This window comes from Cyanistes caeruleus, unplaced genomic scaffold (assembly GCF_971803275.1).
Source record: "Cyanistes caeruleus unplaced genomic scaffold, bCyaCae1.hap1.1 HAP1_SCAFFOLD_174, whole genome shotgun sequence".
In the NCBI taxonomy this organism is placed as follows: domain Eukaryota; kingdom Metazoa; phylum Chordata; class Aves; order Passeriformes; family Paridae; genus Cyanistes; species Cyanistes caeruleus.
Window position 1 is genome coordinate 68,150 of NW_028255962.1, and position 15,356 is coordinate 83,505.

The 15,356-nt window shown below is 50.1% G+C and overlaps 1 protein-coding gene across 1 annotated transcript; it reads right to left on the minus strand.

Annotated features, from left to right (window-relative positions):
• Positions 1-2,139: 2,139 nt before the first annotated feature.
• On the minus strand, positions 2,140-15,356 carry LOC147645775 (uncharacterized). Its single transcript, XM_086874242.1, has 15 exons — positions 15,058-15,356; positions 13,361-13,398; positions 12,786-12,917; positions 11,169-11,303; positions 10,555-10,896; positions 10,019-10,108; positions 9,448-9,619; positions 7,910-7,973; positions 7,401-7,449; positions 6,910-7,022; positions 6,200-6,317; positions 5,677-5,776; positions 5,014-5,210; positions 3,523-3,660; positions 2,140-2,406 (listed from the first exon to the last, which is right to left on the minus strand). The coding sequence occupies exons 1-15, from the start codon at positions 15,335-15,337 to the stop codon at positions 2,287-2,289; spliced, it is 2,088 nt and encodes a 695-aa protein (XP_086730368.1). The 5' UTR covers positions 15,338-15,356; the 3' UTR covers positions 2,140-2,286.

Consider the following 15,356-nt stretch of genomic DNA (forward strand, 5'->3'; position numbering starts at 1 on the left):
TCATTGTCATAGGTTCAGGAGGAGACCCATGCACAAAAGAACGCAAGACTCAGATGGGGTTGCAAAGCAAATTTATTCTATTAGTTGCAGTAGCAAATACTGCATACCAACCCCAGCATTCCCAAAAACCCGCTGAGCGGGAGAAGGAGCTGAAGCATCGTCCTCAGCGGGAGGGCAGGTAGGCAGTGCCCTTTCAGGACATCCCCTGCATCAAAACAGTGTGCACCTCGTCCTTCTCACCTCTCCACCCCAGACGCAGGCCTTATATCTCCTGCTCAGGAGTGGCATTTTCCCAGTTCCAGCATCAGCTCCCACAGGGCCAGCATGAGATGAGGCCACAATGGCTCAGAATAGCGACTCCAAGCCAACAAGGCCTCCATTATGCATTGTTCCTCTTTCAAAAGTTAACTGCCCACCGACTGACCAATACATTGCTTCTCTTGCAAGGGTCAAGTTCCCATCCCTTAAACGATACAGTTTTTCTTCATTGTCTTGTCAACCTGCTCAAACATGGATCAAATGTGGCAGGGCCTCAAACACGACTGCAGTCCCTGACACAATCTTTAGGAAACAAGCGTTCCTCCTCTTCTCCTCTGGATGTCAAGAGATTCCTAAAACCACTTTCTTCCTGTGAATGCATTCCAGCTACCTTCTTACCAGGACCACTCTCTTTATTCTCAAGGCTAAGATAGCCACTTGCAGACATGAATCACTGCAGTGGGGGAATACAGGGTTCAGCATTGTTTGTTAAAGCTAATGGAATTCAGGAGCCCTATTTGTTACACTTCAACACCTCTGCTTCCTTTTCTGGGAATTCAACACAAACTTAGTAAGTTCTGCAAGTGCTCTTGCTGCGTAAAGCCACATTGTGTCTTTCATTCAGCCATTCATGAAGAAAACACCAATTGCCTACTGAGACACTTCTGCTCCCTCCCAAATCACTACTCAAGAACAAGCCTCAGGCACATGCCCATAGTCCCTCTCTGCCAGCAGCTCCGAGCTGCATTGCACAGTGCTTGCTGTGCCCCAGAGAGCACCAAGCAGGCTGGCCTGGTGCCCCTGAATATTTCTGCAAACCCTCTGCATTTCACACCTTTGCTGTGGCTCAGTGCAGAGCTCCAGGATAGCAGGCGCTTGGTCCCAGAGCTGTGTGAGGCACTGGCTCGTGCAGATGTGCCCTGACTTGCTGTCAGTGCCTCACGCTGGCCTCGGTTCCCCTGGCAGAAATGCCGTGCCTGAAGGACACTGCCCTGTGCTGGAGCCTGCGGAGCAGCCCGGCTCCCTCCCCCTGTGCCCAGAGTGCTGCACACACTGCTGACCATTGCCAGGAGTTCCAGGGCAGGCGGCAGAAGAGCAGCAATGGTCAGGCAGGGCAGCAGCCCTGGGCTGCTCTTTGCCTTTCTCTCCTCCTGTGCAGACTCCAGACAGCCCATGGCACCAGTGTGTGCTGTGCCCAGCACGGCGCCGCTTCCCCTCAGGAGCAGCCAGCTGCCAGCTTGGCTCTGAGAGCGGAGGATTTGCCTGGTGCCAGCAAGAGGCAGCCAGGGCCAGGCTGCTGCCTCTTGCAGCTCCAAGGGCCTCCTTCCAGCCTGCCTGTGCCGAGGCTCAGGCTTCTCCGGGCTCTGCCAGGGCTCTGCTGGGGCTCCAGCCTGGCCGAGGCCGGGCCCGCTCTCACCTCACAGGCGCTGACAGCTCTGCACCACAGGAGACCTTGCACAGCACCCTCACTGCTCTTTCTGCTTTCTCTCTTCAGCCAGACTCTCCTCCAGCCAAAGAGATTTCTCTTAGGGATACAAATCCAAGTGGCAGGAACTCAAATACTCTTGAGTCACATCTGCACAGCCTGCATCTGCACAGGATGTTTGCGTTGCACCGCTCCTCCTGTGGTTTTTCCTGCAAATGCCATTGCTGTTTCTGCCTCAAATAGAAATGCCAGAGCTGGGCAAAACTTGTCCAGTTGGCCATATTCCAAAGGCAGTGTGGTCTGGAGAGGATGAATGAAGAGGAGCCTTACCCCCTTACAAACTGTACCAAAGAAGCCATCAATGTCACTTTCCACCTCTAAGAAAAAACTGACAATTCAGGAGGAAATGTTGAGCTTTCTCACAGGGTCAGAAGGAGAGAAATGTTCCAAAGGAGTTGAGATTTTAGAAATTTTATTTAAAATCCTACTCTACAATCCTACACTACAAACCTACACTACCATCCTGCACTACAATCCTACTCTATAATCCTATTCTACAATCCTACTCTGCAGTCCTACTCTATAATCCTACTCTAAGTTTTTCATGGAGAAGACAGTTTATAAATTGATTGTTGCATTCCTGCCTCCTCCTTCCACTTCTTTACTGCAACGATGAGAGGTGCCAGGCTGGACCCAGGCATGGCCGATGTTATAAATTGATGCTGCAGAAAGGAAAAGAAAACAACAAGAAAGCATGATTTTCCAAGCTAAGAGCTTCAAAGGCAGGGGAATACTTCTTAAACAAAATGGGGATTGAGTCAGAGTAGGTCAGGAGCATGGGGCAAGAGTGGCACAGGTTGCCCCAAGAGCTGGTAGGTGGCCCACCCCTGGAAATATCTGAGGTGTGAGTATCCTGATCTCTTGAAAGATGTCCCTGCTCATTGCAGGACACAGACTAGATGACCTTTCCATATCCCTGTGTGTTAGTTTGAGATGAATTGACATTTAGGGAAAGAAGTAAGAAACCCCGCACGGAAGTGATTTCTTTGAGAGAAGCTGCTGGGAGCTTCCCCTGTGCCTGAGACAGGCCAATGGCTGGCTAGTTCTGAGAACTGACAACATTTTGCACCATTTAGAAATGAGATGCGCCTCTGTGATGATGCACATTTTGAAAACCAGCAGCCCGGGCACTGGCCCTCTTTGCTTCCGGAGCCTGAAGGTAACGGAGCTCTGGTGAGGCCGGCCCTGCTCGCCCACGGCCTGTGCTCCTGGGGGAGGCCGGGCCAGAGCCCAGCGGCTCCCGGGCGGGGGATGGAGGCTGCGGGACCCCGGCCCCAGGCTGGGCCAGGCCACGGCTGCTGACATCTTGCCCACACTAAACCCTCTCCCCAGCGTGCAGTGACGGCTCCAGGCCGAGCCTCCCCTCCCAGCGGCTCCCGGGCAGAGAGAGGGGCCCAGCACAGCCTGAAATCCAACACCGTGACTGCCATGACCTGGGTGAGATTGAACCCTTTCACTGCACAGATGAGACCTTTCTTATTCTTGTGGGCCTGATAATAAAATTTGTTATTCCTTTGAAGTTTGAAGCCTGTTTTGCCCTTCTCCTAATCCATAGCTCCCAGCAAGAAATGAGTAAGTGCCCTGGTGATTTTAGCCAGTGCTAAAACCCAGCACTCCCTGCCAGCCCAGCCCAGTCTAGGATTCCTCCCCACTGTCAGCTGAACAGCACCAAGGTTGGAAGGGAGGAGGATGGGGGCTCATCTGATGCCTTGGATTTCAGTGGAGGAGGAGCCCATCCCTGGGACACTGTTTCACCTGCAGCCCTTTTGGCATTTTACCTGCAGCAGCTCCTTGGCAGACCAGCGCTGCGCCTCGCCTTTCTGCAGGCAGCAGCTCAGGAAGTCACGCAGCAAAGGCGAGAATTGCTCGGGCTGCCGCAGCTGTGGGCTCCCTTCTGTGGCTATGTGGAATTTAGCCTGGAGAAAAAGGAAACACAAGGCTCCACCTGCTTCTTTCCCATCTGGAACTGCTCTCCCAGAGCCCATTGTTCCAGCTCCACTCTGCAGTGGCAGTTTTTGCCCTGGCAGAGAGGCAGACATGACTTTCCTGTAGCATTTGGATGACGACTTTCCTGTATCATGAAAAAACCCAAGCCCCAAAGCCACAGCTTTGCCAACATCAGATCAGCAGATCTTGCCTTGGCAGCTGATTTCATTGCCTGCTCTAGTTAGTGGCAACTACATCAGCAAATACGTGTTTCCTTCTCGGAGGATTCCCAGCAGCTTGGCAGCCTTTTTGGAAGAGGGATTTTGCTATTCTAACTAACTCTACTATTTCCAAGGATTCTTATATGAAAAGAATCTCTGCAGTGCTTGTTGGTCCCTTAAGCACAGCTGCCATAAAGCAAAACTCATCCAGCTTTTTGTCCTGTTCTTGAAAATGATGGTAATTGGAAGAAAAGAAAGGAAATGCAGCAGGTGTTCCTCAGGGAAGGAAACAAACCTTTGGAATCTCATTTTCAACACAGACACATTAAGATGCCTCCACAAATGTATTGGGTTGAAAATGCCTGTTTGGGCACACAGGAGCCACCTGCAGCTCTGTCTCTCAGCACTCTGAAAATTTCAGGTTCCCTTATGTGGCAAAAGGAAAATATTCATGGTGAAATCAGAAGTGTCATCCCTGTGGTAAGCCTGTGCTCGTTGGATTCTCAAGTCAATGCATTAACGCTGTGCCCATCCCAGAAAGTGCCAGGAAACAAACAGGAGGTTTTGGCAGGCTCTCCCCGTCACCAGGCTCCAGCTTGGTGATATGGAGAAAGTGGCTTGGGTTAGGAAAGAAGGTGGTCACTGAGTGTCTCAGCAGCACTGCACAAGAAGCAGAAGAGACTCTGGCTTTACAGCCTCATCTCCAGGTTTCAGGCAAGTTTCCCTGTGAGAAGAATGAGGCTGCACCTCTTCTCTCAAAAGCACTATTTTTGAAACTTGGTTTGCTTGAGTTTCTTTGCTTCATTTCTGGAAAGATAACACCAGCTCTGAGATGCTTGTTTCCTATTCTTGGGGCCATCTACACAGCCAAAAGAGCTGGAACGACTTCTAAGGCAAAGCAAAATGCTGCCTGAGAATGGAGATGGTTTGGGCGAGGTAAGGCTTGAGTTCCCCCAGTGCTGCAACCAAAGCTCCAGCAGATGCTGATGTGCTGCAGGGCCATTTGTAGAAGGGGCCTTGGTGGAAGTACTTCCAGCAGATGGCCATGGGATTTTGTGCAGTGAGCAGAGAACACGGGACAGGTGAGAAAGACAGCGGGATCAGAGAGTATTTGCTCCTTACCGATCGAGCAGTGAAACTGTCATAAGGAGTTTTTTGTTCGGCCATTTCAATTGCCACAATTCCAAAAGACCACACGTCCACTTTGGGGCCATATGGTTGACGCTTCACCACTTCAGGTGCCATCCACCAAGGAGTCCCGGTCACCGAGCACCGCTGATTTTGCTCAGGGGTGAGCTGAGCAGAAAGGCCAAAATCAGCTGAGGAGAAAGCAAAATACTCTTTTAATTTTAATACTCTCAATTAGGAAACCAAGCCAGAGAATTCCCCAGTGGAAGTTTGAGAATGTGCACTTGAATTTCCTGGACAACACTCCCTGCTCTCTTTCCTTAGGGCTTTAGCCAAGGCAATATGAATTGGCTACTTCAAACATCCCCCCATTTTTTACACTTCCTCCAGCAGTGCCTTTTGTTCCCCTGAAGGTTTAGATTGCAGCTCCCTCCCTCTGGAAGGAACACACACAGACACACACACAGAGCAATAGCACTCTTGGCTGCTTGTGGTTCCTTGTCATAGCTGTGTGCACCCTGCAACTGTGCCTTCAGCCCACAGCAGGGGGGACCCCTGCACTGCCAGCAGCAGCATTTTTGGGGAGCTGGCAGTCACTGAAAGCAGCCCCACACCCCCCATTCCTGGAAGGCTGAAGCTGAGCAAGAATACACTGACCCAGCTTGACAGAGCCGTCGGTTCTGAGAAGGATGTTGTTGCTCTTGACATCTCGATGGATCACGTGGTTGGAGTGAAGAAAATCCAGTCCTTGCAGGCACTGAGAGAGAAAAGAGAACCAGGGGGGCAAAAAGTAGTGCTGTGAGTTCATCGCACAAGCAAGGAAACAGCTGTGGAAGGTTCCCTTTGCAGGGGGATGGGGAGGAATGGCAGAACACAGCGCCATTGAGAGCAAGAGCCTGCTGCTCCCACAGTAGCAGAGCAGCACCTTTCTCAGTGGAGAACTGCAAATGCCAATGCATGAGACAGAGATAGAATACAAGAGCAGGGGATAAGAGTACAGGAAGTGAGTCCAGTGAGTGTAGGGGCACTGGCAGACATTTCCCTTGAGATGCTCTTGCTTGCCCATAGCCGAGCAGCAGCACAGAAACCAAGCCTGGCCCATGAAATCCCTCCCGTTCTGAGCCCCTGTTTCCCAGACAATGCAGCTCAAGGCCTTGGAAGCACAGATGGGATCCCTGACCTCCCGACTGACAGCTGCAATCTCTCCTTCAGACATTTGAATCTCGTCAATGAGATCTCTCAGAGTGCCTCCGTCCATGTACTCCATCACCAGCCAGAGTTCCTCATGCACAAGGTAGCTGAAAAAAGGAAACAAGGCCATGCAGGTGAACATGCACGCCTAGGTTGGTTTTTTGCTTGAGTCTTGTTTCTGGGTCCCTTGGAGACAAGGGCAGAAGTAAAGGCATAGACAATGCCTCTAGGCTGTGCAGTGTTTGCAGTCTGTGCTGTCTCAAGGAGAAAGGCAGTTTAGGAAGAGCCCAGATAAAAAACCTGTCACGTATGGCATTTCTGGAAATAAGCACCTAGTCTTCCTGGCATGCACAGCAATGGAAAAGAGGGGCAACAATGCAAGGGCAATCCTCTCTTGGATGGTTCATCAGCATTTAAGAAACTTGAAAAACTGAGTCCCAAAGAACTGTGGAGGCAATGAACTTAGAAGGTATTGAATTCTTAAGATAGGGCTGATGCAGGTTTTTGAACCATTTTCAGTCTGCATTTGCCAGGGTGGATTCATGCAGACAAAATGCAGTCTCTTCCCATCCATTGGAGATAAGTAGAGAAATAATCATTAACAGCTCTATTTCCTGCCAGTGACCAAAGTGGGTTTTTAAGCTCTCATGCTTGTAGTATGTAAACAAACATTCAAGGGATAGGACCGTGACCACTCACCTGGCTAAGTAATTCACGATCCTGGGACTCCTATTACTCTCCATGATCCTGATTTCATTCATGGTTAGTATCTTCCTGCTCACTCCTTGCACATTTATTTTCTTTATGGCCACCTCAAATGACATTGAAAAGGAGTAATTTGAGAAAATTGGTAGCATGAGACCACAACCCACATGGAGCAAGTGATTTTGGAATGGCACAGCCAAACTGTGCCCAAGTGCTTTGTGATTAGACCTCATCACTGGAGTAATTAGGAAGTGACATTCCAACAGCCCATTTCTCTGCTCCCTTGGGGGTCAGTTACAGGACATGTGGCCACTGGCGATTTGCCTTGTCCACAAAGCCTGTTCCAAGTGCAATTTGCAGGCTGGCTCCAGTCTGTGCTTCTTGTGCCTTTTCAGCACAGCTCTACTCAAAGCTCCAGCCACAGCTGTCAGCAGTGGGGAAAGGCCTGGAGAGCAGCAGAGGCTGCAGGGGCTGTTGACATTTACCTCTCCTCCTGTTGCAATGTCAAGTGCTCTGGAAACCTCTCCAAAACCCCTAGAAACAAAACAGCAGCAAAGAAAGGAGAAGCCATTTAGATCTTGCAGTGGAAGCCAGTCCAGACAGGAGAGCTCTGCTGTAAATGCCTAAAAGCTGCAGGTTGCAGGAGGGGTCTGCCAGAAGGCAGATGATGCATTTTCCCCTCAAGTGCCTGGGCACTGGGCCTGTTCCTGAAGCCTTGGGATTTACTGCCTCAGCTCCAAAAGGCAGCTTATTCGTTCAAGCAGATTTCCCAGGTTCTGTTCCTTGCTGCAGGCAAGACCTTGGCAGCATGGAGATGTCTTTGACAATGCCTTCTGAGCACACTTGACAAATTCTGGCCAGTACTGAGACATGGGGCAGACTAAGCCCGCTGTCTAAACATGTGGACAACTTGTCTGACTTCCCACTTGATGGATATTCCCCCAATGAAACCCCTGGCCCATGGCTGTGTAGAAGTGACTGTGGTTGGACTCACCCGCTGCCAAGACTTTCCAGTTCAATGTATTTTGTGACAGGATTTTCCTTGTTCACCATTCTCCCTGAGGGAAACAAAATGCAAGATGCTGACTTTCAGGCAGAGATCCGAACTTGCAGGAGATGCCAAAGGCAGCCCCGCTGTCTGGGGCTCTGAACCCTCTGTGGTCAGCTGGGCAGCAAGCACAGCAGCAACAAGACAGGCAGTTGTGCAGTACAAATGGGCAGCAGAGAGACTGATTTTGTCCAGTCCTTGGAAGGAAATGAAGCGCAGAGAGCACAGCAGGGCACAGCACAAGGCTGGCAAAGGCCAAGCATGAGCACTGACAAGCAATGGCAAGAAGACACAGCCAGCCTGAGCCCCTGACAAGCTGTGGCCCCCGTTCAGGACACAACAGCATTGCCTTGGAGATCAGACACAGCCAGGTGCAGATCAAGGCCCTTTTGTGTCCCAGCAGGTGAAGGTAGACACCAAATCAGCTGGGATCTTTCCTCAGCCCCACCAGGTCTTTTCTGAGAGCACAGCACTGGCAGCTGTCATGGGCAAGAAGCAGATTAAATGGGTTGTGCTGCAGAATCACAGAGGGCTTGATGTGTTTTCCCAGAGACTGATCTGAGCAGGGCTTGGGCCAATAGGTAGGATTCTAAGAGTCATGGGAATGGCTGGGAATCAGGGATGAAAAAGTGCCATGGATCTGAGGAATACACAGCACAGGGGCTGCAGGCTCGCTCCTGAGAAATGCCTGCAGTGCTGTTTTATCTGATCACACCACGTGGATGTGTCTCTTGGACACATCTTTATAAAAATAAAACTAGGATTTTAATTACAGATTGTTATACAAGTATCTGTTTCTTCATTGTGGGCCCAATGAAAACATCTCTTGCTCTCTGTTTCTGCTGTCACCTGATGTTCTTGCAAAGGAGTCCTCACTGACAAAAATACAGCATTCTCATAAAAACCTTGTAGATGTAGTAGAGGCAATAAAAACAGTCCTAAAAATGACACCAGTAAGACACATGGGGCAGAACAGCTCTTTCAGGATGGAGAAAAAAAAAACTACCAAAAAACCACCAAAACCAAAACAAAAATCTATAAAAAACACCACACAGAAAACAGAACCACAACAAAAAGACAAAATCCCAAATCAGTTTCTGTGAAGTCTTTTGGTGCTGACAACAGGTGGGAAGTCGGGAGTCTAAGGAGAATTTAGGAATTAAATACTCTGTTCAGTTTGGCCACTAGCACACAGAACTTGCATAGATCATTTGCTGGGCCACAGCCTTCTGCTGATCCAAGAACAATTCCTGCTTCTGCCTTTAGTGGCAAGGGAATGCCAGGCAAAGCCGAGCCAGTCCAAGCTGCCCTCAGAGGCAGCAGGAACAGCCAGAGCGCTCTCTCGCTGCCTCAGAGCACAGCAGTTCCTGTGGGGAGTCCTAAATGTCTCTGGGACACCAAAGTGAGGAGGATCATTTGCTACAGCTCTGCTGGCACGTGCACACAATACACTGTCCCTCAGACAAGAAATACACCAGACGTACTCAGTTGCTCCACGAAGTCTCCCAGGCTCTCCTGGAGCTGAGCAGCAGATGTGTCACTGCTGGAAATGGACAAACTGCCCAGGATCCACTGCTCAGCTTGGGGAACAAAGGCTCCTTTAGATGCTGCTGCTGCTGCTGCTACAGCAGATTGAATGGAAGAGCCTGTGTAGATCTGCGAGAAGAAAGGAGTTTGTGTCAGAAAGCTGGCTGGCAGAGATTACTCCGAGTTCCCTTTTCAAATGCAAGCCCTTAGGAAGTTGCTGTTAGCCACATGCAAAGCTCATCAACTGGATTTTTTGGATGCCCACTTCTGGAACCAAATGGTCAAAACCCAAGGTTGGTTTTAATCAAGTTGATGGCCAGTTTCATATTCCATTTTCCTGGATTTTCTGAAGGATGACTGCAACAACGACCAGTGCACTTCCTCCCAAGGATCCCTTTCCCCCTCCAAGGGCTGCAGACACATTTGCAGCTCCTTGTTCTAATGTTGGAGCTCCTCCCCCTCAGTCCTCTTTTCCTGCACCATCTTCAGAAGGTGCTCAGCCTGCAGCACTTGTGCTTGGGACAGTACCTGTGCCTCCCGCCGACCTTGGGGCTCTTCATCAGCAGGCATTTGCTGGAAGCCTTCGCAAGCTGCCAGGTGAGATATCAACACGTCCACCTCAAGTCAAAGAGAACAAAGCAGTCAGAGACCACAGCTTGTCCCTGTGTGCCAAGGCTCATTGACTGTGAGCAAAGGGAAAGAGCAGGACAGCAGCAGATTCACCAAGGGATACAGACAGCTTGCAGCTTGTATTCCAAATCTGTCTGGGGGACTGAGTTCACTTGCAAAAAGCCCTGAAGAAACAAGGAGAGCAGGAGCAGGCCAGCAGGAATCCCTTGAGATGAGTACTGGCAAAAGGGACAAATGACTGGTGCCACTGTCCAGGGCAGCAGCTGAGATTGAGCACAGCAGGAAATGTCCTTCCAAGCAGCTGGGATAGACACTACAGCAGGATGGCACTGAGAGGCATCAGCCCAGCCCCCTGCTGCTCTGCAGAGGAAAGGCAAGAAGGGCAGAAAGCACCAGACTGCAGTGACTGCTGTGCCTATCGCTCTTTCACTCACTCGATTTTCTAGAGCCTCTTGCTGCTGAGCGAGGAAATGGAATTTCTCTTCGATTATTCTTCTTTCTTCCTCCAGCCTCTCCTCCCTTGCCCTGATCCTAGCCTCAGTTTCCTGCAGCTCTGCCAGAAGCTCCTCCTCGGAGGCCTGTGAAGAATGACAGAGAGGAATTTCCATGAGTGGAGTGTCTGCCACACTTTCACTCACCTGGTTTTCTTGATTTCCTCTCTGCCAGGGGAGATCCATCTCCTCTTCGACGCTTCTGTCTTCCTCAGGCCTCCTCTTCACTGCTGTGATGGCCCTTGGAGCTTCGGGCAGCTCTGCCTGGGGCTCTGCCTCGATGTTCTGTACACACAAATGGAGAGCAAGTGCCTGGGAGCTGCCATCAGGCTCAGCTTCTTCCTCAGTTTCAGCCTCAAAATCACACTCATTCAGTCACTTCTTTCTGCTTCCCTACCCACCTCTGCTTCCACTGTAACCTCCTGTCCCGCTGCTGATCTCTGCAGAGGCTCTTTGCTTTCAGGGCCTCTGGCACTCGTGGCCTGCTCAGTCCCAAGAGCTGCGTTTTATGCCCCTCTTCCTGCCCTTCACTCTGTCCCCTGCTGGGTCAGGCTTACCTGGCCATTCTCCAGTGGCTCTTCCACCTGCTGCCCCAGCTGCTCTTCCTGCTCTTGGGCTGGGAACAGCTCTCCCTCAGGCTGGCACGGCCATCCTGATAAAACAATCTGCTCCTGCTCTTTCTCTGGATGGACCTGCAGAGAAAGCAAGAGAAGATGGGCTTCAACTTCTCATCCAACATTTGTGGGCCAAGACTCAAAGGCTGATGGGCTCCCACGTTCCCAAAGCTCTGTGCTGCTGCTCTCCTGCCTTGTTCTCTGCCCGTGGGGAAGCACAGATTCCAAAGTGACCCTGGCAGTGCAATCAGGGCCCATCTGGCACTGAATCTCCAACAGACTCTTGGGCAGCTGACAGGAAATGTGGGGCATTTCTCAAGGGCCTCCCTCCCCTTCTGCTGTGTCCTGCTTGTCTCTCCATAGTGACTGACAGCCAGCCCTGTCCCACAGCTCCATCCTGGCTCTGCAGGGGCTTCCTGGGTGAGCTCAGCCCTTGGGAGAGACACTGCTGGAGTTCATGTTCTTTTCAGGCCTGCCCTGCCACTCCTGCCCCTCTGACATCTACACTCTTGTTAGAAATCCTGCTCATTCAGGAGACAAGGATGTGTGCAATTGGATCCTCTGCTGCAGGTCAGAGAGCCTCTATGGCCACCTCAGGATATGGAAGAGGACCAAGGTGTTTCTCCTCCCTCTTTTGTCAGCTGAGAATTCTGAGTGGCACTGACAGAGATCCTCAAAAGGCCCCAGCAACAAATTAATTGACACACCCCTAGGGATGCCAATGAAGGAAGCCATGGGTCATGTAATACATGTATGACCAAAGTCACCAAAAACCACCTAAAGCATGGAATTGTCCCACCTCAGTAGGACAGGCAGAAATTTATAGGTTAAACAGGGAGTGTCAGGACAGAAGAGGCAGGAGGAGGAAAACAGCTCTGAGGAGAAAAAACAACCATCTCTAAAGGGGTTCTTAGCAACACAAGACAGCACTCAAGGACTTGCAGCTTTGCCCCCACACTAGGCTCCAATGCAGTTTCCAAAGCTGCAGACTTCACCACAAAACGTATCAAGAGAAACTTGCCACTTGTGGATTTTGCCTCAGAAGAAGGGTTCAGAACTACACAGTTTGTTTCTTTGGCCACACAGGACAAGAATGGCCGGCCACAGCTTCATGGACAACACAATCATCTCCTTGCAGCTTATCAAAAGCCAAAAGACAGGTGGCCTAAAAGACTCTGCAGAAGTGAAGAATTACTCCAGAAAACTGCAGAACACTTCTCCAGGTCATGCAGAGGTTTCCAAAAAGGGAAAGCAAACAAACCAAGCCCTGTGAGCCCCAGAAATGCCGTGTGAGCCCTTGGCCATGGCTTGGCAGAAGCCAAGAGACAGAGCTTCCCTGAGCCAAGCAGCCAGCTGCTCACCCGCAGGCAGCAGCGCTTTGGGGCCTCAGCACGACGGCTCAAAGCCCAATTTCCAGCTGCCACGGGATGGGGGAATGGCTGGGTGCTGGCAGGACTCCAGCACTCAGCATCCTCAGCCAGCAACAGCAAGTGCTGGCTGCTCAGAAACTTGCAGCTCTGCCTTGCACTAAAGACAGCAGCACCCAGCACTGGCACTTACTGTCTGGGCATGGTCAGGCTGGGCTGTGACCACAGCTGGAGGCTCGTGCTCCTTTTGCTCATTTTGCTCCTCTTTGGCCTCTTCTCCAGGAGCAGAGGGAGCCACAGCAGAGTCTGCTCTTGCTTCTGGGCTCTGTGGACAGATGGTGGAGTTAGGGACAGGCAGCTCCCTATCATTTAGAACCTTATTTCTCTTCAGCTCGATTTCTACAACCAGCTCTACCAAGCACAAATCATCAGCTTTGATAGCAATGGGATTCTAAGTCTCTCCAACTAAATCAAAATGGGTTAATTCAGCCAGGCAGAAAATAGTTCTGAATTAGAGAGTTCACCCTGGCTACTATCAGCAAGCAACGTTCTCTCTGCAAATCTGAGCTTTGAGTTCTTTTAAAGCTCTGCAATGGAAAATTAGGAAATAGCCAACAATGCCTTTGCTATTGCTGTTGTAAACATGGAAATGGATCTTCTTTCAGCCCACCCAGCTGGCCCTCTGCACTCTACTGCCACAGGCCAAGCTCACAGTTCCCTGCACAATTCTGAAACACCAGGAGCATCAAATGTTCCTTTCTGACTCACCTCAGGATCGGCACCTCTGAACACACGGCTCAGATGACCTGCAGTGGGCAAGGAAAAGGAACCAAATTCTTTGAGAAAACTGGAGAGAACCGTGGCCTATTTAGAGCAGCATCTGAGAAGATCTCCCAGTCTGCATTTTCAAAGGTGTCCTGCTTGACTGGTGTGGTTTAAAGCAGCAACTAAAAAATCACTAGGAAACTTACTTATTTCTTGCAGTGAGATATGGATTAGAACAAGAGCAAAACAGGCTTAAAACTTAAATGGAATAAAGAAAGTTTATTGACAAAAACTACAAGAATAAGAAACCAGAATAAAACTTCCAGAACAACCCTTTTCTCCCCCACTACCCAACCATTCCCTTGTTTACATGACAACATGGAGACAAAAAACTTTGGAACTTTGGTGTTTACAACAGTCCCAATTCCTGCTAGAGTCTTTTCATCAGTCTTTGTAGAGAAACAGAAGTCTTCTTCTGCTATCTATGGAGTTTCTCACAAGAAAACGATTTTTCTTCATAGCTTTCTATTTCTCTGATGCCAGCTGCCCAGAAATCTGCCATCAGTTGTCTCCTACCATTTCCCATCACTCTGAGGTGTGTTATGGGTCATGAGTCTAGGGATGTCATTTTTATGAATGAGTTATTCAAAGACAAAAGTTCTCTTTATCTGTTTTTGTGAGCCCCCCTGGAAACAGAAGTTTTCTCTTTTTGCTTCTTAAAAGCCACAAATCTTCAACTCTTACTTCTCCCGCTCTGTTCCAGCATCTCACAGTGTCACAACTACTTCATCATTTGCTCAAAATCCGCACTTGGAAACGCTCCATTCCTCCCAATATACTCTGTCATGAATTAAAGGCGGTTTTTTCAGAACACTACTGTCCATCTCCATAGCTTAACAGAAAAATATTTCAGCTTAATAAAGCATCTCCTTATTTCTCTTCCCCCTCTCAATTTAATTTGTTTCTTCACTCTCTTTGATGGGTTGATGGTTGATCACTCCCTCTCCCTCTCTCTCTGGAAAAAAAGGATTAATCTGCATGTCTCATGCAGGCAGTAAAAGAGTTAAAATCTTGCTAAAGCTGCAGATGTTGATGGTGTCAGGTTTCAGTTCAGTGGCAGAAACTGCAAACCAAGTCAGGCTGGCTCCGTTTCTCCCCCCACCCCGCCCTCTGCAGCCTTGTCCGGCCTGGAGGGGGGGAGGAGGCCGAGACAGAGCCCTGTGACCTCGTCAGAAGCCAGAAACCAAAGAGAGCAAGAAATTCCCGGCCTCACATCTTCAGGTGGTGTTCACAGGTTGATCTCACTTCCCAATAGTTAAAACTGCTGCCAATTCTCACCCATGGCCAGGAATTAGTCAGGAGAAAAAACTCCCATCAGCCTCCAGCAGTTTCAACTTCCCGAGCTCTCAGAGCTATCTTAAAAGTAAAGTCACCCCAAGAGATTGAGCCAGCAAAGTGAGGAAATGACAGACTCTGCTGCCACAGGCTCTCCCGTGGAGGGAACAGAAGCCCTGCAAATGCTGCCCGCAGCCCCCTGGCTACAGACACCCCGTGTTTTGCTGAAGGTGTTGACAGGAGCTTTACCAAACCAGGGGCATCCTCATGGTCTTTGTGTTTCAATAGCAACCCGGTCACTAAGAAAGAGCAGGGAGACCTACAAAAGCCAGCTCAGGTTCCAGCCAGGGAAAACCTCTACTTACGTGCCAGGTTGGTCAGATAATAGCCGGCATAGCCAATGCCATAAATGGTGCAAATGGCAGCAGCGAGCTGCTCCATCATTTTGCCAGTTTGCACACTGTGCTCCACCACAAGAAGAAGCACGGCTCCTGTCAGTGTGCAGCTGCCCACTGACAAACGCCTCAAGCAGGAGGATGCTCCTGCACTGAGCAAGCCCAAGAGCTGCTCTGACCCTGAGGCCTTCCGTGCACCAAGGCAACCTTGGGATGTCACCACGACAAGGTGGCATCCATGCCCTGACATCACAAAGCCAATGCTCTGC